The 25,924-nt window shown below is 38.0% G+C and overlaps 1 protein-coding gene and 1 non-coding gene across 4 annotated transcripts in view; one reads left to right on the forward strand and one right to left on the reverse strand.

Moving 5' to 3' along the window:
* The window catches only part of KIF1B (kinesin family member 1B), a 127,436-nt gene that overhangs the window by 10,712 nt on the left and 90,800 nt on the right, over nucleotides 1-25,924 (forward strand). For 2 of the 3 annotated variants that reach the window (XM_007463141.1, XM_007463143.1), the window contains exons 2-8: nucleotides 10,611-10,687; nucleotides 11,434-11,613; nucleotides 13,904-13,969; nucleotides 17,545-17,723; nucleotides 18,305-18,416; nucleotides 21,764-21,841; nucleotides 22,696-22,761. In XM_007463141.1, coding sequence (XP_007463203.1) covers nucleotides 10,611-10,687; nucleotides 11,434-11,613; nucleotides 13,904-13,969; nucleotides 17,545-17,723; nucleotides 18,305-18,416; nucleotides 21,764-21,841; nucleotides 22,696-22,761 — 758 coding nt within the window. Of the gene's footprint in view, nucleotides 1-10,610; nucleotides 10,688-11,433; nucleotides 11,614-13,903; nucleotides 13,970-17,544; nucleotides 17,724-18,304; nucleotides 18,417-21,763; nucleotides 21,842-22,695; nucleotides 22,762-23,471; nucleotides 23,490-25,924 lie in introns of all 3 variants that reach the window. The other variant, XM_007463142.1, reaches the window with a different exon arrangement.
* Nucleotides 7,018-7,090, reverse strand: TRNAG-CCC (transfer RNA glycine (anticodon CCC)). The gene has a single exon. It is a non-coding gene; the product is annotated as a tRNA-Gly (tRNA).

Genomic DNA, 25,924 nt, shown 5'->3' on the forward strand with positions numbered 1-25,924 from the left:
TGCCGACCCTCTGCACAGTTTAAAATCCACCTATAATCTATAATCGACCCTTTGTATCTGCGGTTCTGCATCCATGGATTCAACTAGCCCTAGATCATGTAGTACCGTACTATTCACTTTTGAAAAAATCCACATATAAGTGGACCCACACAGTTCAAACCTATGTTGTTCAAGGGTCAGCTGTATAGTGAATGCATATAGTACATTTATCCTCTTTTATAAGATTTAGAATCTAATTTTGTTATTTTAGAAGATCAAGAAATTTTATGATTGTAGGTCTTTTGCTCAAATCTACTTTATGGCAGTATGCTTTATGCCATTTTAATATATTTTTGGCAATATATTATTCTAATTAGGGGAGAGGATGCTTCTGGGGCTTGGTTTTATGGTTTTGGAATATAAATGGTATATAAAATAATCGTGTGCCATTTTTCTTAAATTTGGATATAGTAGAAAGTTTTTGAAGAGGAAGTTTGTGCCGAAGATATCACTGGTATTTTTAACAAGGTCAAAACATGCCATCAGAGAAAAGTTAATATAAAGTTACACTGTTGCCACGACGATATGTTAATTGTAGTTGCAGGCAAAATCTTTAATAGTTTGCCAACAACAGTGTAATTGCTGCATAGAGACTTTGAGATATTAGATAAACAAATTTACTCTGGAGAATAAAAGGGCTTTTAAGTACAAATCTTGTTTTGACTGCCTTGTTTTCTAGGACTTAGTAATTAAACATTATTTCTGCATCTTGATGCTGGAGTAACAAAGTTGTAAAGAAGGCCTGGAAAAAGGGGGGTAAAGTTGGGGGACTTCACAGACTTTGTAAGGCTAATTTTGACTTGAAGGCACTCTAAGAAAGAGAAGATGGTCTTGCGGTTCATCAGTAAACTAAAGCCTATGGAACATTTTATGGGGAGTCACTTTAAAGGCATTCCATTTATCTTGAATAAGGGTCTTCAAGCCTTTACGTGAAAGGTGCTGTCCTGTTCTACACTCTTCTCCGGCTCTCCTGAGGTAAGGAATGTCAGCTACAGCATAAAGAATAAAATGTCTGAAGGCACAAGGGGGAAAGGTGTGCAAGGTGCAGGGAGAGGATAAACTCGAGGTCCTCTCCCCTGTGGACCTGGGAAAAGATACAATCAGATCTTCAGTTCTGAGGCTGCCTTTCTGATTTATGAAGGGAGAGTTAAGAAAACAGCGTGGAAACCAGATGAGATCTGGATGGTGATGGGAACCAAGGCCCAGAGGTGAGGATGAGCCAGAGTGAGTTATGGGGAAGTCAAGTGATAGCCTGACAAAGACTCTTCCTCTTGGGAGTCCAGAAGGTGGTTATGATAGTAGCTAACATAGCTTGACTTACTTTGTCTCTTGGCTCTCAGGACCGCACACTCTCCTGATTGCCTTCCTTCCTCCCAGGCCATTCTCTGTTCTTCCTTTCCTCCTGTGTTAAAAGTACACCAGGACCTTGTCTCTCCTCTTTGATCTCTTTTCTGTCTACAGAGAAGACACACTCCCTAAGTGATTTCATCTAGGCTCAAGAGGCTTTAAATGTCATTGAGGTGACAGTGACTCCCAAATTCATTTCTCCAGCCTGCACCCCTTTGTACAACTCCACACTTGTCTACCTGGCTGCTAATTTAACTCTACTTAAAGGCCTAAGAAGTATCTCAAACTCAGCATGTCTTCAACAGAACTGATTTCCCCTCCTTGCCCAACTAAAGTGGCTCTTCGTTCATTCTTACCCATTCTTTAGTTTCTCAGACCAAAAATATTGGGGTCACTCTTGTCTTCTTTTTCTTACAGGCCACCTGTAATTCATCAGTAAGTCAGTCTTGTTGTCTCTGCTTTCACAGTCTCTCCTAAATCTGGTTACTTTTTATCATTTCTACTCTAGTCCAAGAACACTCCAGTAGCTTCCTGTTCTTTCTGTTTCTGCTTTTGTTCCTATGTAGTAGCCAGAGTCATATTCTAGAAATGTAAATCAGATTATGTCAGCTTGTGCTTCAAGTCCTTTGTTGGCTTCCTATCACTTTTAGAATATAATTAAAAACCCTCACCTTGGCCACAGGCCCCAGAGAATTTGGCCTCTGGCTAGCCCTCTGACTTCACATGCCATTATAGTTTACTCCTTTGGCAACACTGGTGGTCTTGCCGGGCCCTAAGTGTCATGCAGGTCCCTGCTCAGATGTGGCAGCCTGCCCACTCTTATCTAAAATAGTCACTCCTACTACCTCCATTGTCACCGTTGTATCTCCTAAGTCTTCTTTATTTTTCTTCCAGGTTGTACTATCTCTATTAGTTAATTATCTGACTTCCTGATTAGAATGTAAGCTCCTTCAAGGCAGGGACTGTTTTTTCACTAGATACCTTCAGGCCTGGGGCATGGTAGGCACCCAAGTATTTGCTAAATGAGAGAATATTTTGAGTATTTACTTTGTGCTAGGCCCTGAGCTAAAACTCTTGACATCGATTAGTGATTAATCCTCCCAACAAGTTCTATAAAGGTAGGCACTATTATTGTTGTACCCATTTTACAGATAAGAAAACTGAGGCTTACTGATTGTTATGTGCTGAGTTTATAGATGGACCCTAGGATAATATTAGATACTTAGGGTGGAGTTAGATCAAAGCCTCTACAGTATTCTATTTCCTTCACTGCTAAAATATTTAATAATGTCTTCTAGAAATATTTTCTAGATCAACTCAGGTTTTGATCATTGAATATTGGGTCAAATTGTAAGACAAAATTCAGTTTTGGATCAAGAAACACAATGCTTTTGATATAGGAATGGACCTTTCTTTCTCCTGGCCCCCACAAATGCCACAGACTGAAACTCATGGATTTCTGATGCCAGATGTAGTTCTCATGGGAGGCATTATGTAAATGGCAAAGATGTTCTGCAGTAGTGGTTGTCTTCTGTGTAATTGGTCTCCACACTTCTATTCATGCTTTCCTCCAATCCAGTCTCCATGCTTTAGTCCATCCATCACTGTAGTCAAGCCACTCCAGTGGCTTCTCACTGCTCAGGGGTTCACCAGCTCCTTGAGGTCTGTCCACGACCCTGAGATTTAGTGCTTTTCTACCCTTTGCTGCTCACTGCACTTGAGCTACACCTGTCAAACCAGTGCCTGGGTTTCACGTCCTTCTTTTTGCCCCAGGGCTTCCTAATGCAGTTCCCTGGCCTGGGATACACATTGCCCAGTGGGTCAGAGCCTTGGAGCCAAATGGTCCAAATTTCAGTTCAGGCTCTGGCCTTGGACAACTCAGGCGCTCCAAGTGTAAAATGGAGATGATAATAACGTGAGGTTATTGTGTGGATTAAATGAGTCTGTACATGTAATGCTTTAGCACAGTGCTTGGAACATAGTAAGCATTCAGTAGGTGTTGGCTGATATTATTATCACTCGGCTTTCCTTAGCTATCTCCTACTTATCCTTCAGCTCACCCTTCTCTTTCACCAAATCAGAGTTTACTGACTAAAAAATTGCCTCTTTTATATATGTTTCCTTTTATATGTTTCTGCTTATATGTTCTTATAGGACCCCATGCTTATCTAGCATGGATCTTACCATAATTTGAAAGCATGTATTTATTTTGTGTGATTATATGTCTGTCTCCTCCATTGACTCTGAGCTCTAGAAGGGTGGAAATAACTCTTTTGCTTGCCATTGTATCCCTAACCCAGTGCCTGGTACATAGCTTGTGCTTAATAAATGTGCTCAGTAAATGTGCCCAGTGAATAAAGGGCTCTTAACTTTTCCTTTCTTAAAATAGGATCTTGGGATCTTTTGTGATAACCCTTCCTTTGAGAAAGAGTAATGTCAGCGTGGAAACTAGCATTATTTCAGACTTGGGAGCTCATTGAGTACAAGTACACAGGGCAAAGGGGCAGGGACTACTGGAAGATAGGCAGAAAGATCAGGAACATGGACTTGTCCAGATGGATGTTGTTGTAACATCTGGGCTTTGAGTGATGCACCATCCTGGATGTAGCTATGATATTCAACAGTGATTCAACCAGTTCCTGTATAATCCCTGTTCTGTGCTGGGCATTGAGCCAGGTGCTGAGCGCCTCACCCTTCTAATTGAATGTATGTTTCAGGGGAACTACTTGGAAAGATGAATGCTGAGATAATAGCATCTATTTACATCTTTTGGTGTTTTTACCATATGGCAGTGCCTCTTGGGTGTGTGTGTCTTGTGTGTGAGGTCAAGAATTTGTTTCATACCTACACAAGAATCGTTATGCGGGGTAAGCTTGTCATATCTGGGACACTGGAGAAAATTTTGCAGCAATAGATTTATTGTAAAGACCTGGGGAAGAAGAGGGATTTCTAGTACCTATTCCACTCTTCTGCCCCCAGTGTACTTTCCTTTATCTTTGCCCTTCCTGCTGTCCTCTATCACTACATATTCTTTTGCCTGTACTATTTAAAACCTGGTCATCTTTCCTCTTGTTCCCTGTTTACCTATTACTGCTGTTTCCTAGAAGTTGTATTTCTGTTCTCTAGACTGGAATTTAGATACCTCCTTTCCCGGAGGTTAATGATTCTCGCCAGAAGCTGAATTAGTTGGTTGCTCAGGGAGAAAAGACTCAGTAAGCAAGTGGTATTGAGAGAGCTACATTCCAGTTCACAAATAAGTGTCACCTACTTATGAAGTCAGTACTGTGAGTGATGTAGAAAGAAGGGTCATGGTTTCCAGCCACAAAGAAGGGACAGTCTGTAAGGAAAGGTGAAACAAACATATTCATGTTAGTTTTTTGGGGTATATATTCTGTTTTTTGGGTATATATTGAGTATCTACCATATGTCAGGCACTGTCCTGGGAGCTAGGGGATAGAACAGTGAATGAAACAGAAGTTCTGGTCTCATGGAACTTACCTTCTAGTGACTCATATAATAAGTCAGGTGGTCATGAGAGCAATGAAGAAAAATAAGGCAGGGTAAGAGGATGGAGAGTGAAGTGAATGCTGATTTAAATTAAATGGTCAGAAAAGGGCTGTCTGATAAGGTGATGTTTGAATAGAGAACTGTATGAAATTAAGGAGTGGGCGAGTCAGATACCTGGGAGAAAGCATTCCCGGCAGAGCAGTAAGTACAAAGACCCTGAAATGAGAATGTGTCTTCAGTAAGAAGGCCAGTGGGATCAGAGTAAAGATTGAATCTTTGGGGCTTCCCTGGTGGCGCAGTGGTTGAGAGCCCGCCTGCCGATGCAGGGGACACGGGTTCGTGCCCCGATCCGGGAAGATCCAACATGCTGCGGAGCGGCTGGGCCCATGAGCCATGGCCGCTGAGCCTGCGCGTCCAGAGCCTGTGCTCCGCAACGGGAGAGGCCACAGCAGTGAGAGGCCCGCATACCGCAAAAAAAAAAAAAAAAAGATTGAATCTTTGGAGAGGAGGTCACAGAGGGAGTGGAGTTTTGTTCAGTGCATGATCGGAAGGTTCACTGGAGGTTTGCCGTGGAGGTGATCTGGATTATGTCTGAGAAGGGTCATTATCTACAGTGTGGAGATGAGACTTTTCAGGGGCTCAGGGGAAAAGTGGGGAGCCCAGTTAGTAGGTATTGCAGTCATCCAGGCGAGAGAGATGGTGAGTTGACCAGGGTGGTACTGATGGTGGTGGTGAGAAGTCGTGGGATTCTGGATACATTTTGAAAGTAGAACTGACAATGTAGATCAGATGTGGAGAATTGCTGGTGGAGGTGGGTCCAGATGTGGAGTATACTGTATGTCCAGAGAAATCTTCATAGAAGAAGAGGGCTCAGGTGCAGAAGGAGTTTAAAAGGGGTCTTGAAAAGTGGCATGAAATGATGATTTTTATCGGAAATAAAGCACTATGAAGTATACAGCACTTAAAATAGAGTTATGTTCTGACTGTAGTCCTCAAAGATATGCCAGGAGTCCATTCCTTGAAGAAAAAGTGTTGATTTGTCTGAGACAAACTCTGTCCACTGATAACACTTGACCCTGGGAGGCATAAATATTTGTAATAGCTTTTACATTGGTGAAAATATGTTTTATATGTTGAACATATTCATTAATTACTAGAATTCCATTCATATGTGCATGCTTTCTGGGAGACAAATTAGAAGTCCTGCACACTGTGTTTCAGCTCAGTTGACTTTGATACAAGAATCACTGTGTTAAATATTGCCCAGTCTTTTCAGTGATAGAATTCTCTCTATATTCTTACTGTGAAAGTTAATAAAATTTACTGGTATTTTATGTGTATATTGCATAGGTATATACTGTTTTGGTTTTTCCTTTTAGGTTCCTGAAAATGGTACAAGATTTAATAAAATTAAAATTACACATGACCTGTGGAGCACAGTCATCTGAGTGCCTGTTTGGTGTAGGGCAGTGTAGAAGATCCATAAGACATGGTCCATGTACTGAAGGGATTTTTAATGTGGTAGGAGCACCAGAGATTTGATGGCACATCTAAAGGACTCCAATGTAGTATTTTGACTCTTGCCAGGAAGTAGAATTCTTATGCTTTAGCTTATTTTATCAGTGAACTTTCCTTGCTTTGGTTTAAAAACCACGGAATATGGTTATCATACCCACCAAACATTGGGAGAATTTAAAACAAGATAAAATACCTATTTTTGAAAATTAACATTTGTGTAGTGCTTTACTCATTTAATCCTGTGAACTAGGTATTACCTCAGTTTTATTTTTAACTATTTATTTGTTTGGCTGGGTCTTAGTTACGGCCCGCAGGATCTTTTTTTTTTTTTTTTTAGGGGTATGTAGGACTCTCACTGTTGTGGCGTCTCCCATTGCGGAGCACAGGCTCCGGACGCGCAGGCTCAGCGGCCATGGCTCACGGGCCCTCCCGCTCCGCGGCATGTGGGATCTTCCTGGACCAGGGCACGAACCCGTGTTCCCTGCATCGGCAGGTGGACTCTCAACCACTGCGCCACCAGGGAAGCCCCCGCACAATCTTCATTGCCGCATGCGGGATCTTTTAGTTGCGGCATGCGAGCTCTTAGTTATGGCATGCGGGATCTAGTTCCCTGACCAGGGATCGAACCCGGGCCCCCTGCATTGGGAGCGCAGAGTCTTAACCACTGGACCACCAGGGAAGTGCCTTACCTCAGTTTTAGAGGGGACACAAAAATGTAGCAATACCCAAGGTCACAGAAAAATCTAAATATATATATATATCCTGGGTCCTCAGCAGTGAAAGCGCAGAGTCCTAACCACTGGACTATCAGGGAATTCCCTAAATCTAAATATATTTCTTAATTGTTCTTAGTGATGCTGGTCCTTTGTTTCCAAATCCTATACCCTTTCTATTACATGTTCTCTCTCCCCCCTCCCCACTTTTATTAATGGTTGGAAACATCCTGTTTCTTAGTTGGGTTAAAGGAAGTGAGTTAGATCACAGCTGTTATTCAGAAAGAAAAATCCTTTGGCACATATGAAAATATTAATTCATTGTCCATGGAAGTAATAGTGGAGTTCATGGGCTTCTGATGTGCTCAAGCGCTGTCATTAATATTTTATCCTTATAACAGTTTTTTTCCTTTGCAGAGTTTTGGAGTTAAAAAAAATTTTTGCTAGTAAATATTTAAAATAGTCAAGATAATACAATGTATATGTAAATATAAAGAATAATATAAAACAACTCTGTAACTGCCACCCATTCTGACATATAGAAATGACCCATACCCTCTGAGTCTTTCTGCTTACACCTTTCCCCCGCTAAGTCAGGTAACAAGAATATTGAATTTTGCATTTTTCCAAGGTGTCTTTAATATAAATATCTTTCATTTAGGAATTAAAATCTTTTAAATATTGTGGGTAAATTTCATCTTGTTTGACATAATTTATATAAATGGCTCTTTAAAATTATATTTTGATTTACTTATTTATGTTAAAGATATTTTTGTTGCCTGGAGGCAGTTATTTAAAAGGCAGTTTGGTATAGTGTATACAGAAGTAGAAATATAATGTTGTACACATGAAAGTTATCTAACGTTATATACCAATGTTACTTCAATAAAAAAGAAAAAAGGTTGTATCTTTCTTATCTTTCTTTGTATATCTAACACTTAATACACAGCAGATGTGGCCCAAAAATGTTTGTTAAATGAATTCATGCATCCATGTGCTGAGTGGAATGAATAATAGCTGGAAAGAAAAAAATAAAAATAAAAAGCAGCTTGGTTTTGAAGATGGAAGTTAGGAAAATTTATTAGTTTCAGAAGTTTCAAAGATCTGGGAGAAGGGTATATTGAGGAAGAGGAAAAGGATTTCGTGTGATTCAAGGAAGTTACTCACTGACATAGTGTTTCTTTTTCTTTACTAGAGAAAAGGGAACAAAGGAGTAGGATCTGAAAACTTGCCCTTTCTTAAATCGTTCTTGGCAGAATTGGTACTACCAGTGAGTAGCTAAAGATTTAATGAAATGAGGCTTAAAAGTTTTATGACAGCGGATTTCCTAAAGGTTAGAAAGTGTTTATTTTAACCGTGGTTTTGAGTGATGAAGTCTACTTCAGAGGTCATACCCTATATATTGTTATTGTCCTCATTGCTGAGCCACTGAAACCTGGAATCTGGTTCACAAAGTATGACACTAATTTCTGTTTTCTTGGTAGAGTTTGTGTGTGGTCTTTCATCTTTTAGAAACTATAATTCTCATAGTTCCTAGTTTCAGATGTTGTAAGGAGAGTTCTGAGCAGTGGCTGTGATACAGTTTTGGGGGGCAGTGGTCATAAATGTGCATTTACATGCACATATGTATGCATATGCATAGAAATGCCTTACCGTGTTTGCCTTGGTGATCGCCGCATATAGGGAGTATTTAATTGTTGGGTGACTGGGCTCAGGAACTAGACTCTCCAGACTTATATCCTGAATCGCCACTAGCTAGCTCTGTAGCCTTGGGTAAGTTACTTAACCTCTTTTTGATGATTTCTTTATAAAATGGGGATAATAAAACATCTGCCATATTGAGTGGTTGGGAGGATTAAACAGGTTTGTGCACAGAAAGTACTTAGAGCTCAGAGTAAGTGCTCCATGAATGTTGGCTATTATTTAAATCTTGTAGGTAGTGCCTTTTGTTTAGAAGTGTACTTCTTTGCTTAGGCTACCATTTGTGTGTGGGGAGATGTTCTTTCTAGAACCATGTCTCCTTGTCACATGATTATGTGCTGTGTGAGCCTTGTTAATACTCTGTCAGCATTTGAGGTTGGAACATAAGTGTGGCCATACCCCATGGAATCCAGTGAGAGAGAGCTAAGCACCGTAGCAACTGTTGCTATTTGTATCCTGAGCAACAGCTGCCCGGGGCAGATTTATTTTTTAATCCTGATCTCAGATAGCTTGGGATGTGGCCCTGCCTTAGAGAAGTGGATTGGTTGGTCTGGGCTTTGAGGCGATTTCATGACCACATGTTACAATGATTCTATTCTGTGTGAAATATGAGGTGCTAAAGCTTTGTGTGTGTGAGGGAGGAAGAGAGGCCAAGCCTCAGCATTCAGTCAGTCCCTGAAGTATGTGACTGGGTTAATCACATGAGAAATCACTTCTTAAAAACAATTTATTTTTTGGCCATGTCGTGTGGCATGCGGGATCTTAGTTCCCCGACCAGGGGTCGAACCCGTGCCCCTGCGGTGGAAGCATGGAGTCCTAACCACTGGACCACCAGGGAAGTCCTGAGAAATCACTTTTAATATGGACAGTGAGGCTTCATACTTTTCAGTCAAAAGTAATTTTATTGCTTATGACATTCTACGGATGATTTAGAGGTGTTTCTAGTGTATACATGCACACACATACATACACACGTATATACGTATATCTAATAACTTACGTATTACTTATTATCAATTGTGGATTTCACAAAAACTACATTACTAAATGCTTTTCTTTTTTTTTTTTTTTTTTTTTTTGTGGTACGCGGGCCTCTCACTGCTGTGGCCTCTCCCGTTGCGGAGCACAGGCTCCGGACGCGCAGGCTCAGCGGCCATGGCTCACGGGCCAGGCCGCTCCACGGCATGTGGATCTTCCCGGACCAGGGCACGAACCCATGTCCCCTGCATCGGCAGGTGGACTCTCAACCACTGTGCCACCAGGGAAGCCCCTAAATGCTTTTCTTAAGTAGATGATAGGATCTTTAAAAAGTGTTTGTTTTAAATAGTGGTTGGATTAATGCAATAATTTTCTAATTTTTATTTCTGATATATTGAAATATTTCAAGCCTTATGAAGCACCTTGAAATAGTTAACATGGTCCATTTCCAAATTTTGTCTGCTAACTTACCTAGGATTCAGTCACAAGACATTTACTGAGCACCTACTATGTTCCAAGCTCTGTTGTAAATTCTGGTGACATCTAGTGAATGTTGTTGGTCTGATTCTTTTCAAGTTCTCTATATAGATCCTACCTATTAAAAATGCAATTATTATTATTTTCAAGTTCTCTATATAGATCCTACCTATTAAAAATGTGATTATTTTTGTTTTTCAGTTGCCCAATTCAGATTCAGTGGTATGAATTTACTGATTTGGATGTTTTGAGTTTACAGTATAACATTATGCTGAACTAAAAAACATTTAACTGAGTCACTTATAAAATCAAAACATTTTCATCCTCTAGGTATTATTAACCCAAAGAACCCAAAGGAAGCTCCAAAGTCCTTCAGCTTTGACTACTCCTACTGGTCTCACACCTCGGTGAGTGTACCCATGGTGCAGTGTGGTAGAACAGTGTGGGTTTTAAACCTTTTGAAAGAGCCTGCAGGTCCATAGGGAAAGCAAAGATTACCAACATCTAGGGAAATGAAGAGTAAGACCCTTTGCAGTATCCCCTTACTGATTATAGGATCCCAAATCTTGCTGGCTTCTAGGGATTGTTCCTAAACTAGAGTTTGCTTCTGCATCTCTTTGTTATGCATGTTTTGTTCTAATTTTCCTATTTTGTGTTAGAGTAGGAGATGTTTTAAACTATTGCAAAGCCTAATTGCCAAGGGAAGAGCCTGTGAAAGGGGATGGAAAACATTCTTCACTGAAAGCTGTGTTTATTGAGAAATAGCCACACCACCTGGAGCAAATTAAAAGAAATATTTTTATATGTGGACTTGATCTTTGATCTTTCAGCCCCATTTTCCACTTAAAATTTTCTTGGAGCTCCCTGTGAATGGAAGAGTAATACTTTCAAGGTTATGTAAAATGAAATGTAATCATGTCAGATAATTTCATGTAGATATTTTTATGTATGGCTGGTCTGGATGTCTCTAATAGTGCCTCTGTGTGTGTGCATTTAATGGGAAAAATAAACTATATGTAGGGGGGGACTTAAAAATATATTTTAGGTGATTATTCTGATTTCAAACACTTTTATTTATTATTAGAAGTAATCAAATAAGCATAGGAAACAATATGAATAAAATGCCATTTATTTTTCCTTTTAATCCTTATAGCCCGAAGATCCCTGTTTTGCATCTCAAAACCGTGTGTACAATGATATTGGAAAGGAAATGCTCTTACATGCCTTTGAAGGATATAATGTCTGTATTTTTGCCTATGGGCAGACTGGTGCTGGGAAGTCTTATACAATGATGGGTAAACAAGAAGAAAGCCAGGCTGGCATCATTCCACAGGTAAAAAACAAAAAAACAAGAATGAAAAACCTCTGTTCATTATTACTCTTAGTCCTCAATTGCATTAACAATTATTTTTATTAGCAAACATTTATTCAGGGACTGTTGTATGCGAGGCATAAAGATAAATCCCTTTCCCTGAGAGGAGCTAACAGTCTGATGGAAAAGACTGATATGTATTCATGTCTGTTTTTAAAGGTGGGAAAGTTGACTTTTTGTAAAGGTTTTGCTGTATATCCAATGCCATGTTTATCTTTTGAACAATGTTATCAGCTTCTTTAAAAAGTGATAGTATGTGTCAGGCTCTGTTCTGAATCCTGGGGACACCTGGTGAGTGTTGTTGGTCTGATTTTTTTCCCCCAAGTTCATATATAGATCACATCTTAAGAATATGTTTATTTTTGTTTTTTGATTGCCTTATTTGATTGCCTTTCCTTTTATCTTGTTAAATTAATTCTATCACTTAAAGCTTGAACAGTCTGAGATTTTTTTTTCTTTTTTAAGAGCAGTTAGTTTTTTGATTCTGTATTGTTTGGGAATGGAGAAAAGTTGTGACACAGGTACATTTAAGAAGAACTTCTTTTGCTAGTAACAGGAACATGGTTTGCTTTTATTAATGATATTTAGGATTAATTTTTTTGGGGGGGGATTAATTTTAAAGTGTTCTTTTACTATAGGCCTAGTGTGGCCATTGCTGTATTCTGAAAATAAAATATATAAGGGAGCAATATCTACTTTTTTGAATGGATTATTGGATTATAATTTTAAATTCAGCTATATAATTGAAATGCTTATTAATAAAGATTAGGACATTTTCAGAAAAAAATGAACATACTAGCGTGCACACACACACACACACACACACACTCACAAATATTTTTTTAAAAATTTTGGCTGTGCCAGGTCTTAGTTGCGGCACACAAGGATCTTTAGCTGAGGCACGCAAGGATCTTTAGCTGCGGCATGTGGACTTCTTATTTGCGTTAAGCATGCGGGATCTAGTTCCCCAATCAGGGATTGAACCCGGGCCCCCTGCATTGGGAGCACGGAGTCTCACCCCCTGGACCACCAGGGAAGTCCCTTTTTTTTTTTAAACGTAAAAAGTAATGTCTGTATTAAGACATATATTTGGGAATTGTCCTTCTTTGTATATAGTAGTGGTAATAATTATAATACTAATTAGAGGAAACATTAAATGTAGCACTCATAACGTGCCAAGCACAGGTCTAAGTCTTTGCTTTTACTACTATGTATTAACTTCTTTGACAATAAAATAATTGTAGACATAGCAAGTAATATTAAATAGTCCTTCATTTCCTTTAATTTGTTTGTTATTGGAATTCTTGTATAGTTACATATATATCTCTTTTCTGATAGAATTTTTGAATATTTTATTTTAATGCCAAAGCATGAATTTTTAAGAAGACTTATGTTTTAGAAACTGCTACTTAAAATCCATCTTAAATTCTATTTAGACTTCTAGAGATTCATGAACATATAGTTCATTTTTCAAATGTATACTGATTGCCTTAATACTGAATATATAGCAAATGAAAATTCAGTGTATTTTTCTTAATTATTCTTATTTAAAACATCACGTATTTTAAATAAATTCAAAGGATAGAGAGAGTGAAATTTTATAATTTTCCTGATCTAGAAAAATTGTTTTCTGTTAGAAATGTCACTGTGTAATGGAACAGCCTCTCATAAAAGGGATTGGAATCTTAAGGCAGAGGTAAAGGGGAAAAATTTATAGAGTCAAAATTATTCTCAAAAATACTTTTATTTACTCTTTTCAAATAGTATATATTCTTTCTATGCATATATGTATGAATTTACAATGTATATAGTAACAGAACATATAATAAAATTTATGTCATGATAAATAAGTGTGCAAAATACAGTTTAATAGTAGTTTTACTCCTACAATTATAATACTGATAATTGAGTCACAGTTAATTCTAGTATAATATGAAGAGTTGAATTCACATGAAGTAAAATCAATGACATAACAATAGAAGAGACATAATCCCTTCTCTTCCCCTATATGTGGCTTTCTTTCTAAGGAAACATTATTGAGGTGATACTGTTGAGGGACAATAGGGATTAGATGAGAAGAATGTATTAAAAATTTTCCTTTTATTTCATTCAAAGCATTTACCTTTGATGTTGATGCCATTAATATTTAGAGAAAAAAAGAGAAAGGGGATCTCGCTAATCCCTTTAGCACACATGGGTAATGTAGTACTTCTGATTTATGTTCTTCGTGCCTCTCGTTCTGTTTCTACAGTTATGTGAAGAACTATTTGAGAAAATCAATGACAACTGTAACGAAGAAATGTCTTACTCTGTAGAGGTGCGTAAAACTGTGGGTTAGAAACAGAGTCCTCTGTGCTCCATTCCCTCAAATGCTACTTTTAAATGGTTCCTAATTATGACTGAGCTATAGATCACTTAACCATTGCCCCAATTCTGTACTTTGAGGCTATTTCTAAGTTTTGGTTATAATGGAGAATGTTGCAATTAAATCCTTGTTCATAAGTTTGTGGCTTTATTTTCAGTTATTTCCTTCTTATGTATGTTGGTTGTCAGATGATACATTTGACTGCCAAATGGCCTTTTGAAAGGCTATACCAATTTTCTATTCCATCAGGAGGGTGTAAGCACCCACTGTGTCCTCGTCAACGTTTAGTATTTTTATTTTTTAATCTTTGCCAATTTAATAAGGGAAATTTTCTCACTCTTAAAATTAGAATTTCTTTGATTAGCAGTGTGATTGAACATCTTGTAAATAATGTATATGCCTGTTTACATTTTGGGATTGCAATGTTTTTGTTATTCATTTGCATGAACTCTTCCCCCTTTAATATTATTAATAATGACTTTTGACAGGCATAGGTTTTTAAAATATATGTAATCAAATCTCTTCTTCCCTTCTCCCCTTTGTAATTATTTACAATCTTGGAAAGTTATTCTCCATTCAGTGTATATACCCTAGTTCTTTTGAGAAGAGGTCTGTAGAATTACATTATATATGTTAGTTTATTTGATAAACATTTCCACTTTTTTGTACAAGTGCTTTATGAAGCTCTTGTTTTACACATCCCCATTTTTGGTATTCAGTTTCATAGCGGCTGAAGTTATTAAAACATTCTGTTAACATGAGCTTGTTGTTTTGAGAAATCAGTCTGTTTTTTAAGTGACTTCTAGATTTTTAAAAATGTATATGTTGTGACTTTCTGTAGGTCTTATGCAATTCTTAGTTGATCCACTTAGCTGCTTTGGGTTTTTTCTTTACCTTTAAAGTGTTGTATAAATTTCAAAGAATTCTGCCTGGTAACTATGATCCACCAATAGGGGAATGTGCTGCTCTAAAAATATGTTTTGTTAAAATGAATTCTCTGAATAGCTTGTCTCATCCTATAACTATTCTTTTTTGAATATTAAATGTATAGCAAATGAAAATCAGTAGATCTTTATTAATCATTCTTATTAAAATATCATAAATTTTAAATAAATTCAAAGGATAGGGAGTGACCATGTGATTGAAGTTTTTGAGCTTATAGGTAATAAAAGAAGCTGCCATTTTCTTTCATATTATTCAGAGTTCACAGGCTTATTTGGAGTGCACAGTGTATCCCTAATCCCAATGTGAACAACAACTTTGTTGTTCTTCACATTGGTGGGACCTCTACCTCCTCTCCTGCCTCTCTCCCTTATTTACTCTGCTGCAGCCACACTGGCCTTATTTTTTTCTTTTTCTTTTTTTTTTTTTTTTTTTCTTTTTTTGGAAAACACCAGGAACATTCCTACCTCAGTGCCTTTTCATTTACATTTCTTTTGGCCTGAAATTTTCTTTCCTGGATGTCTTTTTCTTTTTCTTTTTTTTTTTTTAATATTTATTTAGTTGTGCCAGGTCTTAGTTGCAGCAGGCAGACTCCTTAGTTTCGGCAAGCAGGCTCCTTAGCTGTGGCATGCAAACTTTCAGTTGCAGCATGCGTGTGGGATCTCGTCCCCTGACCAGGGATTGAACCCGGGCCCCCTGCATTGGGATTTCAGAGTCTTTGCCACCAGGGAAGTCCCAGTATCTTTTTGACTAAGTTTTCACCTCCAAGTCTTTTGCTCAAATCATACCCTCTCAATGAGGCTTGCCATGACCACCTTATTTAATTTTGCAACTTGCCCTCTACCCCAGCACTCCTGACCTCTCCTACTCTGTTCTTCCTTTTTTTTAAATAGTATTCATCACTTCTAACCTACTTTATAATATTTTACTTATTTTTTATGTTTATTTTCAGTATCCCTTTTAGAATCATAAGCTCATTAGGGCAGGGATCTTTATTTACTGATGTATGCCAAGTGCCTATAAAGTGCGTAGAAGCTAATGGTGCTCAGGGAATTGAATTTGCCAAGTGGGGTCTATGATGGTTGGTTCAGAAGTAGTGATGTCTTTAGATGGATTTGCATATTAGAGAATAAGTAACAGAGCACATCAACCTTACTCAGGTTATTTGGGTCCTCTTAGTATCATGCCTGTGTGAAAAGGGACAGCAGGTTTCCCAAGAAAATATAATATCTTCCTGGGATTCAGGATTGTATGTACAAGTTTTAAGTACACGAGAATGATTGAAGTTGCCATTTCAATTTCTCATCTAAGATAACCTGCTTTAAGAAATAATATTCGTTGTCCTGTTGTTTTATTCTTGTAATAGGTCAATTATCTTTTGAGGGTTTTCAGTATTTTAAAAACTGATTTTAAAATACAGTATAAATATAGTCAGAGCAGAGACTGAAAGAGAATGGAATGGAGATACAGTTTTATTTCAGATGTTCTGAAAAGGTTTCTCTAGAAACTTAAACTTGAAGAATGCAGGGGTTACATTGTATTTGCTTGAGCAACTCGGAGACACAGAAGTGTTTTATTCCTAGGGAAGCGTTGTGATGAGGCTTTACTGTGGTGAATTTTTCCCACTTCAGAGCCTTGGTTGCTTAGAGGTCTGATCTTGTAGATCCTTCAAAGCCAGACTCTTGAGTGAAGCTCATCTGACTGATGTTAGGAAACCACCGTGTTGGTTTGTTACTTTCCCATGAGGAGTAAATATTACCCTGACCAGAACACTCACATTAGCAAGACTGGTATATTATCCTCCTGTGGGCAGACCTCTATTGGAACCCTGTTGTTTTTTTTGGTGAGTATGGAATTGGAGAGGAGTTGATTAGACAAATTAAATGTTCAATTGCTTCAGATGAAGAAATGATAGCCTAATACATCCCTTTCCATGATAGGAATGTTCTTGCTGATGGGGCAATAATTCCTGAAGTGTACTGTCTGTGGCTTCCCCTTTCCCCAGGGGACTTGGATAGGTCCTCCCAAACAATCAGGTTCCACACTAACCAACGCTTACCCCTTCTGATAGATACATGTTTGGTCACAATGTGGCCAGACTTAAAGTATGAGTCGCAGATCTCTTTTGTCTAACCTGCTCTGGAATATTGATGTTGTTCCTTGGTTTTAACACTAATAGAAATCTTGTTTCCAAGCTTTTGGAGTAACCTCATTGTAATCCCCAATTATTGACAACAGCATGCATTAAAAAACCCCAAAACACTAATAACTGATAAGTTACTACTAAAAATGATATTTTCTCTGCCTAAGACAAGTAGCAGCTATTGTGTGCTGAGAGAGCCTCTTTACCCCCTTTTCTTTCCTGAGAAAGTCAGAAGGCTGGTTCTAACCTACTCAGTTTTATCTGTCTTACTGGTAATAGAATAAAAGGGACTGGAATTGGTATTTCATGTTGTAAAGGTTACTGATCTCTAATTGTAGAGCTTTTAATAAAAGGTGAAAAGATAAAAAGATTTTAAAATCTTTTTAATGTATAGGATTTCTTTTTCCAAGTCCTCTAAATCACTTTAATAATATGTTCCTAGGTGAGCTACATGGAAATTTACTGTGAAAGAGTACGAGACTTGCTGAATCCAAAAAACAAGGGTAACTTGCGTGTGCGTGAACATCCACTTCTTGGCCCATATGTGGAGGATCTGTCAAAGTTGGCAGTAACTTCCTACACAGACATTGCTGACCTCATGGATGCTGGGAACAAAGCCAGGTATGGTAGGAAATAGACTGATGACTGAGGTCTTTGGTACATTTTGAGGCCTTTTGTTCCTGGTTAAGGATTTGAGACCACATTTATAACTATGAAAGTTGCTTTCACTGTGGAGTCCTCTGATCCTTTGGCTATGCTACAGAAGCAGGGTCCTCAACATATTTGGTATCCTTCTCATCCAAACAATGCACTGCTGAAACACGTTAGAACTTTAGGTTTTACTGTTAGGTTTTCATCAAGTTGTGGTAAAATGTTGGTTATCACATGCCTATGGTAGTAATTGATTTCAGAATAACTGAGCACCTAATAAAGAATAAAAATCAAATGCCTTGGTGGTTTCTAAAGGTATAGCTGGAGTCTGAAGAATGATTCTGATGGGGTGCCTTTGGAGTTGGCAGGTAACTTGATAAGTTCACAGATAAGGTATATTGAGAGCAGTTTTGTGTAAGTGACAATCTTGTAATCTGAATAAGTTTAAAGCTGTCGCTTGTGATTGTTATGCTTATAATTTGAAGGCTATTGTCATTTTAGCATTCATCTAAGGATTCCGTTGTCATGTGGTCACATTTATGTTTTTTTAGGACAGTGGCAGCTACCAACATGAATGAAACAAGTAGCCGTTCCCACGCTGTGTTTACCATTGTTTTCACCCAGAAGAAACATGATACTGAAACCAACCTCTCTACTGAGAAGGTAGGAGAACTTCAGTGTCTGAGCTTGAGTTGCGTGGAATGGGGATTTTCAGAAGTCCCTCCTGCTACCTTCTGATTTTGTGGAAGGGAAGAAAGTTGCCCTTTTACTTAATGAAGGGTATTTTATACTTTCCACTAGTCATTTTTATTCCACTCTAAACCAGTTTTGAGCATGGGTTCTTGAGTGAAATTGCAAGACAGAAAATAAGGTTAAGAAAAACAATCCAAGACTTTTGAGTCTCAAAAACTGCTCTATGCAATAGAGTTAAGCAGTTCTGTGGGGAAGAAGATCCTTCCTTTTCTTCTTGACTAGAATCTCTTAATTACCTTGTTAACTTCTCTGGTTTGTGTATTTTACTTTTTTGAGCTCTGATAATGTTACTGTGGAATTAAACTGTTTAAGCAAACAGTTAAGCAGACAAGATGTATTTTATTCTTGGGAAAAAAATAACTGCACAGCATTTCTGATGTCCGTCAAATACCTGTGCTTGTTAGTTTCTCATTTTCTACAGTGGTTGGTTAAATTTAGTACACCAGGATTAAACTGCTTGCTTTAGATCTTAGCTCTGCCATTTTTCTGCAGTGTTATGTTGGGCAAGTTAGTCTTTGTGCCTCAGTTTCTCTAACCTCATAGGATTGGTGAAGAGGAGTAAATATTAATATAGGGTAAGTGCATCTACTAGTGCCTGGCACAGAGTAGCCACTCAATAAATGTTAATTTTATTGTTATTAATAATAGACTTACGTTGATTTCTACTCTGCCTACATTCCTAAGTAGCATGCAGCTGGATTTTTAAATCTGAAGTTAGATTTATTGTCCTGGCGGTTATAAAAGACCTTGCCTTATAAACTGAGTACTTTGTGATGCTGATATCACTAAAAACTAAAATCAGCTTTTAGTTGGTGACTTGTTTGTTCATTTTAGCTGAAGATTATTTTTCAAAATACACTTTTCATATAGATGATCAAATAACTTGACACTGCCTAGCCAGAGGTTGTATATTAATGTTATTTAGTAGTCAGTATTTGTCTGAATGGCCCAAGGAACATGTTATGTGAAAGAATTTTTTCTTTTCTTCCCTGATGTTAAATCTACAAAAATAATGACATTAACCCATAACCATAGCTTCCTTGATCATCTGTTTTGGATACTTTTCTGTAAACTTTCCTGAAGCTTTAAAAAAATTTTTTAAACAACTTTATTGAGGTGTTATTGAAGTGCAACAAACAACACATATTTAGAGTATAAAATTGGATCACATATATATACAGTAGTCCCACCCTTTATCTGCCGGAGATAACATTCCAAGACCCGCAGTGAATGCCTGAAACTGCAGATAGTGTCAAACCTTATATATACTGTTTTTTTCCCATACATTTATATTTAGGATAAAGTTTAATTTATAAATTAGGCACAGTAAGAGATTAATGACAATAATAAAATAGAACAATTACAATAATATACTGTGATATTGATATGTGAATGTAGTCTCTCTCACTCTCAGAATATCTTATTGTACAAATTTAGTGCCTTTTCCATCTTAACTAAGCAGTTATCACACACTGTGGCCATTACTTTTGCAGCCTGAAGTGCAACAGCAAAACTAGCATGGATTTCTTTTTCCCTCTTCACAATTTCATGAATAGAAGATTCATTGTTACCGTAGATATTAGCAACCTCAGCATACACTTAAAGGAAGCACTTTATGGCTTCTCTTTGGCATATCCGAATTACCAGCATTACTACTCTTGCGCTTTGGGGCCATTTTTAAGTAAAATAAGGGACACTTGGACACCAGCACTGTGATACCACAACAATTGGTCTGATAACTGAGCCAGCTACTAAATGACTAAGTATGGGATATGCTGGACAAAGGGATGATCACATCCCAGGCATGGACCGGGACAGAGCGAGATTTTATCATGCTGCTTAGAATGACACACAGTTTAAAACCTGTGAATTGTTCATTTCTGGAATTTTCTGGAATTTAATATTTTCTGACTGCCGTTGACCATGGGTAACTGAAACTGTGGAAAGTGAAACGGTGGATAAGGGGGGACTACCTGTACACCTGTAAAACCAGTACCACAATTCAGATAATGAAAATTTCTGTTACTCCCAAAAGTTGCCTTATGTCCCTTCGTAATCTCTTCCACTCTCATCCTCAGGCAATCCCTGATTTGATTTCTGTCACTATAGATTAGTTAACACTTTCCAGAATTTTGTATAAGTAGAATCATATAGTATGTACTATTTTCTGCCATCTTCTTTCAGCTTAGCATAATGATTTAGAGATTCATCTGTATTGTTGTGTGTATCCATAGTTCACTCATTTTCATTGCTGATCAGTATTCCATTGTATAGATAGATCACAGTTTGCGCATTACCTCATCTCTTGATGGTCATTTAAATGAACAGTTTTTGATCATTACAGATGAAGATGCCGTGAACATTTGTATACAGGTCTTTGTGTGCATACTTGCTTTTTGTTTCTCTTGGTAAATACCTAGGAGTAGGGGACTTCCATGGTGGTCCAGTGGTTAAGAATCCACGCTTCTACTGCAGGGGGTGCGGGTTCAATCCCTGGTCGGCGAACTAAGATCCTGTATGCCACACGGTATGGCCAAAAAAAAAAAAAAAAAAAAAAAAAAAAAAAAAAAAAGAATAAAAAACAACAACAAAAGATACCTAGGAGTAGGATGGTTGAGTCTTACGGTAGGTGTACATTTAGTTTCTTAAGAATCTGCCAAACTGCTTTCAAAAGTGATTGTAAAATTTTACATTCCCATCAGTAGTGTGTGAGAGTTCCAGTTGTTAGAAGCTTCATTTTTAATATGCCATTTAATGGGTTAATGAGTTTTATACATTTTTATGACATATCATTTTAAAATGTGTTTATCCTAAAATTACTTCTTTTAAACCAAGATAATTGATATGAAAATTTTTTGCATGCTCTTTATTTTTTATTTTTTTATTTTTTTGTGGTACGCGGGCCTCTCACTGTCGTGGCCTCTCCCATTGCGGAGCACAGGCTCCGGACACGCAGGCTCAGCGGCCATGGCTCACGGGCCCAGCCGCTCCGCGGCATGTGGGACCCTCCCGGACCGGGGAACGAACCCGTGTCCCCTGCATCGGCAGGAGGGCTCTCAACCACTGTGCCACCAGGGAAGCCCCTGCATGCTCTTTAAATTGACTACAGTATGTTTGTCTTCTTATGCCACGTATGAGGTCTAATTAATATTTTTAGTGTTCTCTATGACTTAATCTTTTAATTTCTTGCCTCTAAATGTTTTCTGCTTCTATGTTGCTTATTTTTTAATTGCCCCAGTGTTATTGTTCTTTACCAGGTCAGTAAAATCAGCTTGGTGGATCTAGCGGGAAGTGAACGAGCTGATTCAACTGGTGCCAAAGGGACTCGATTAAAGGTATTTATCTTACCAAACAAATAGCCTAGTCAATAAATGTTCTTTGGGAATTCCCTGGTGGTCCAGTGGTTAGGACTCATCACTTTCACTGCTGAGGGTGCGGGTTCAATCCCTGGTCGGGGAACTAAGATCCCGTAAGCTGTGCAGCGCGGCCAAAAAAAAAAGGTTCCCTAACACAGGTCAGCAAACTATGGCCAGTAGGCCAAATCTGGCCCACTGCCTGTTTTTGTAAATAAAATTTTATTGGGACACAGCTACATCTATTTGTGTATTGTCTGTGGCTGCTTTCGTGCTATAGTGATAGGGTTGAGAAGTTGCAGCAGAGACCACATGGCCCACAAAACCTTTTACAGAAAAAATTTTCTGTCTTCTGATCTGTAACTTCAATGCAAAGATATGTTACATGATAATAGTTAAGGTGGACTTCATGGTCAAGGTGAAAATTGGATTGTATTTTGAGGAACAGTCAGAATTTGGTTAGATGGAAGTAAGGGACAGTAATGGGAAAAGAATACACAAGATCTAGATGTGAGAACAAGCATGGAGTTTTCTAGAGATATGCTTAACAGGAGGAGAAATTTCATGTCGTTGAGCTGTCGGAAGAAGGCTGCATCTGTAAGTTTTGGGAGCATAGACATCTTGACGATACTTCAGGACTGTGAGTTAGGCATGTGGTCCTGGCATGTCAACAAGTGGAGAGGAGTAAAGATTGAGGGTTAAAGGAGGTTTTTAGAACTTGTGGTCAGAAATAAACAAATAATGCTAGCATATGGTTAATTGTATTTTATGTGTTATATATGATGTGGCAATAGTAGAAATTATCATAATTCTTTTATGTTTGGTGTTGATTTCAGGAAGGAGCAAATATTAATAAATCTCTTACAACTCTGGGTAAAGTCATTTCAGCCTTGGCAGAGGTGGTAAGTGTTATACTTCATTGCATGAGAAAATTTGTTCAACACATGTACTTGACGATATTTTATGGTGGCTTATGAAGGATGTTCTCTTGGTCCTTTTATATAATCTTGGCTTTCTCCTTTTAAAGCTTTACAGATAAGATACTGGGTATAACACACTTTGACTTTGTACTGAAAATAAAAGTGATTAAGGAGAATGAAAGTAAATGTAGATCTGTAAAGGCTAGAATTAAAACTAGGTCTTTGCAAAGACCTAAGGTTTGACTATTTGAGCCTTGTTTTATACCTCTCATAAAAACCAAGTGTAGCATTTATTACATATTCTTTTCTATATGATCTTTTCTAGATAGGATACTGTACATTTTAGAGTATTTTGAGCAATTTGCCTTGGTGAATGCTGTTGATTTGTGGGCCAATAATATACTTTTAAAACTAGTTTTATTTTTTCTTATTCCTTAGCTGTGGAACACTAAAGCTGAAACAATTTTTGTATAAGGGGCTTCATTATTTAGGTTAGAAGCTAAGGAACTACTAGGTACTGTGTGCTTTAATTTAGTTTAGTACCTCATTTGAATGCCTAAAAAGAATTAAATGTTTTCTTGCTTGTCTCTGAGAAGTCATATTCAATTTATGGCTTAAAATTTAAACAAAATACGTCCTATTTGGAGGCTTATCCTGTGTTTTCATTCTCTTTTAAATGCTTTCATCTGTAGGATAATTGCACCAGCAAGGTATGGTGGGGCTTGGTAGAAATGAACTAGCTGTATAATCAGTTGTGATGATTTTAAATCCTCAGCAGGATATATGGAGGCCTAAGTAGAAATGGGACCTTCAAAAAACTTTTTGTTATTTATTTTCTAGCTCTGGAATTTAGAATTGCTGTTTAGGGTGACCATGAATCATGAGACTACACACCAAAATTAATTTAGGGAACATGATGTGCTTTGGAGAATGAATAAGGGAACAAGAGAGAAATTTGAGGATGCTTCTATATTGTGTTATCTTATGGTGCTTCTCCTAGCGATCTATAAGATTGTCACTTGAAGAAGTCGCCTATAAACCTCTTAAAGAGCAATCAAAGAAATTTCTTATGGGTACCATTCTAAAACATAGCTGGGGGGCTTCCCTGGTGGCACAGTGGTTGAGAGTCCGCCTGCCGATGCAGGGGACACGGGTTCATGCCCCGGTCCGGGAAGATCCCACGTGGGCCCGTGAGCCATGGTCGCTGAGCCTGCGCGTCCGGAGCCTGGGCTCCGCAATGGGAGAGGCCACAACAGTGAGAGGCCCGCGTACCGCAAAAAAAAAACATAGCTGGCTTCTTGAAATTATTGGTATATATTTTTTAAACCTCTTTGTATTATCTTGTTTCCTACCATGGAAAGTCATGGATTATTTAATCATTAAAAAAATTTTTTTCTACTGTTTGATTATACATAAAGTGAAGGCTCTAGAATCAAGTTAAATTTCTAACTGTATCTACAAAACACATTATTTGCATCCTTATTAATCCAGATACAATAGATTTTTCTTTTCCTTAAATTCTACACAGATATTCTAAAATTTATTACTACTCTTTAGCATAAATAATAGAGCACTTTAACAGTTTGTTCTGAATCACAAGAGTAACATCAGGGATAGAGGCAGTGTCTGCATTGAAATATTTTTAAATGTATAGATTTGTGTATTCTCTACTTCTACAAAAATATTAATAAAACATAATGCTCTTTTTCTGATTTTTCTCTTTTTTTTTTTTTTTTTTTTTTTTTTTTTTTTTTTTTTTTTGCTGCGTTGAGTCTTCATTGCTTCGCGTGGGCGTTCTCTAGCTGTGGCGAGCGGGGGCTACTCTTCATTGCAGTGCGTGGGCTTCTCATTGCAGTGGCTTCTCTTGTTGCAGAGCACGGACTCTAGGCGCATGGGCTTCAGTAGTTGTGACTCGTGGGCCCTAGAGCGCAGGCTCAGTAGTTGTGGCGCACAGGCTTAGGTGCTCCACGGCATGTGGGATCCTCCCTGGCCAGGGCCCGAACCCGTGTCCCCTGCATTGGCAGGCGGATTCATAACCTCTGCGCCACCAGAAGTCCCTGTTTTCTGTTTTTTATTTTTGTAAAGCTGCCTTAGATTAAGACATCTCTCTTATTTGATATTATACATGTGTGGATATTCTTCACATATCTAATCTGGGTCCCAGAACAATGAAGACTTAAAATTTAGTGATTATTCTAACTTGTCCATTTGCTTATCTGTTAACATCCATATCAACCAGAAGAAGGGTCCTCGTTTTCTATGTATTTCCCACACTGCTCTATGCCACAAAATTTTGCAAATGATTTTTTTTTTTTTTTTTTTTTTTTTTTTTTACGGTACGCGGGCCTCTCACTGTTGTGGCCTTTCCCATTGTGGAGCACAGGCTCGGACGCGCAGGCTGAGCGGCCATGGCGCACAGGCCCCGCCGCTCCGCGGCACGTGGGATCCTCCCGGACCGGGGCACGAACCCGTGTCCCCTGCATCGGCAGGCGGACTCTCAACCACTGCGCCACCAGGGAAGCCCTGCGTTGGTGCTTTTTGCTTTATCCTGTGATAATGAGAAGGGACATGGAGAGAGCAGTACAAGTAAACTATTCTTTTTTAAATTTTTATTGGAGTATAGTTGATTTACAGTGTTATATTAGTTTCAGGTGTACAGCAAACAAGTAAACTCTTGATAAATATAGAAACTTTATCTTGCAGTCTTTTTAAATCTCCAGATTAGCAAATTACATCACTTTCTTAGACCTTTTCACTTTGAGTACGAATTCTAATGGTTGGATTTATTTTGAACATAATTTCCTTTTAAAGAAACCAAACGTGTATTAATATACAAGAGTTACTAGATATGCAATATATCCCACTTGCTGATTTGGTGGCTGGCCAAGTAAATTCATTAACTAAATGAGTTGTTCCCACACATCCAACCTGGAACACACAGGATTCATCTTTGCTCCTCTGCAAAAGTAAGAATTATTATTTGAGGATCGGGTATTAGATGATATTAAGGAATTACTGTTAATTTTGCTAAGTGTGAGAATGGTCTTATAGTTACGTTTTCTTTTTTTATAAAGTCCTTCTCTGTTAGAGATATGCACCTGAAGTATATTTAGGTAGAATGTTGGATTTGCTTTAGAGCCCTACA

The sequence above is a fragment of the Lipotes vexillifer genome, unplaced genomic scaffold (genome assembly GCF_000442215.2).
Source record: "Lipotes vexillifer unplaced genomic scaffold, Lipotes_vexillifer_v1.1 scaffold109, whole genome shotgun sequence".
Classification (NCBI taxonomy): Eukaryota; Metazoa; Chordata; class Mammalia; order Artiodactyla; family Lipotidae; genus Lipotes; species Lipotes vexillifer.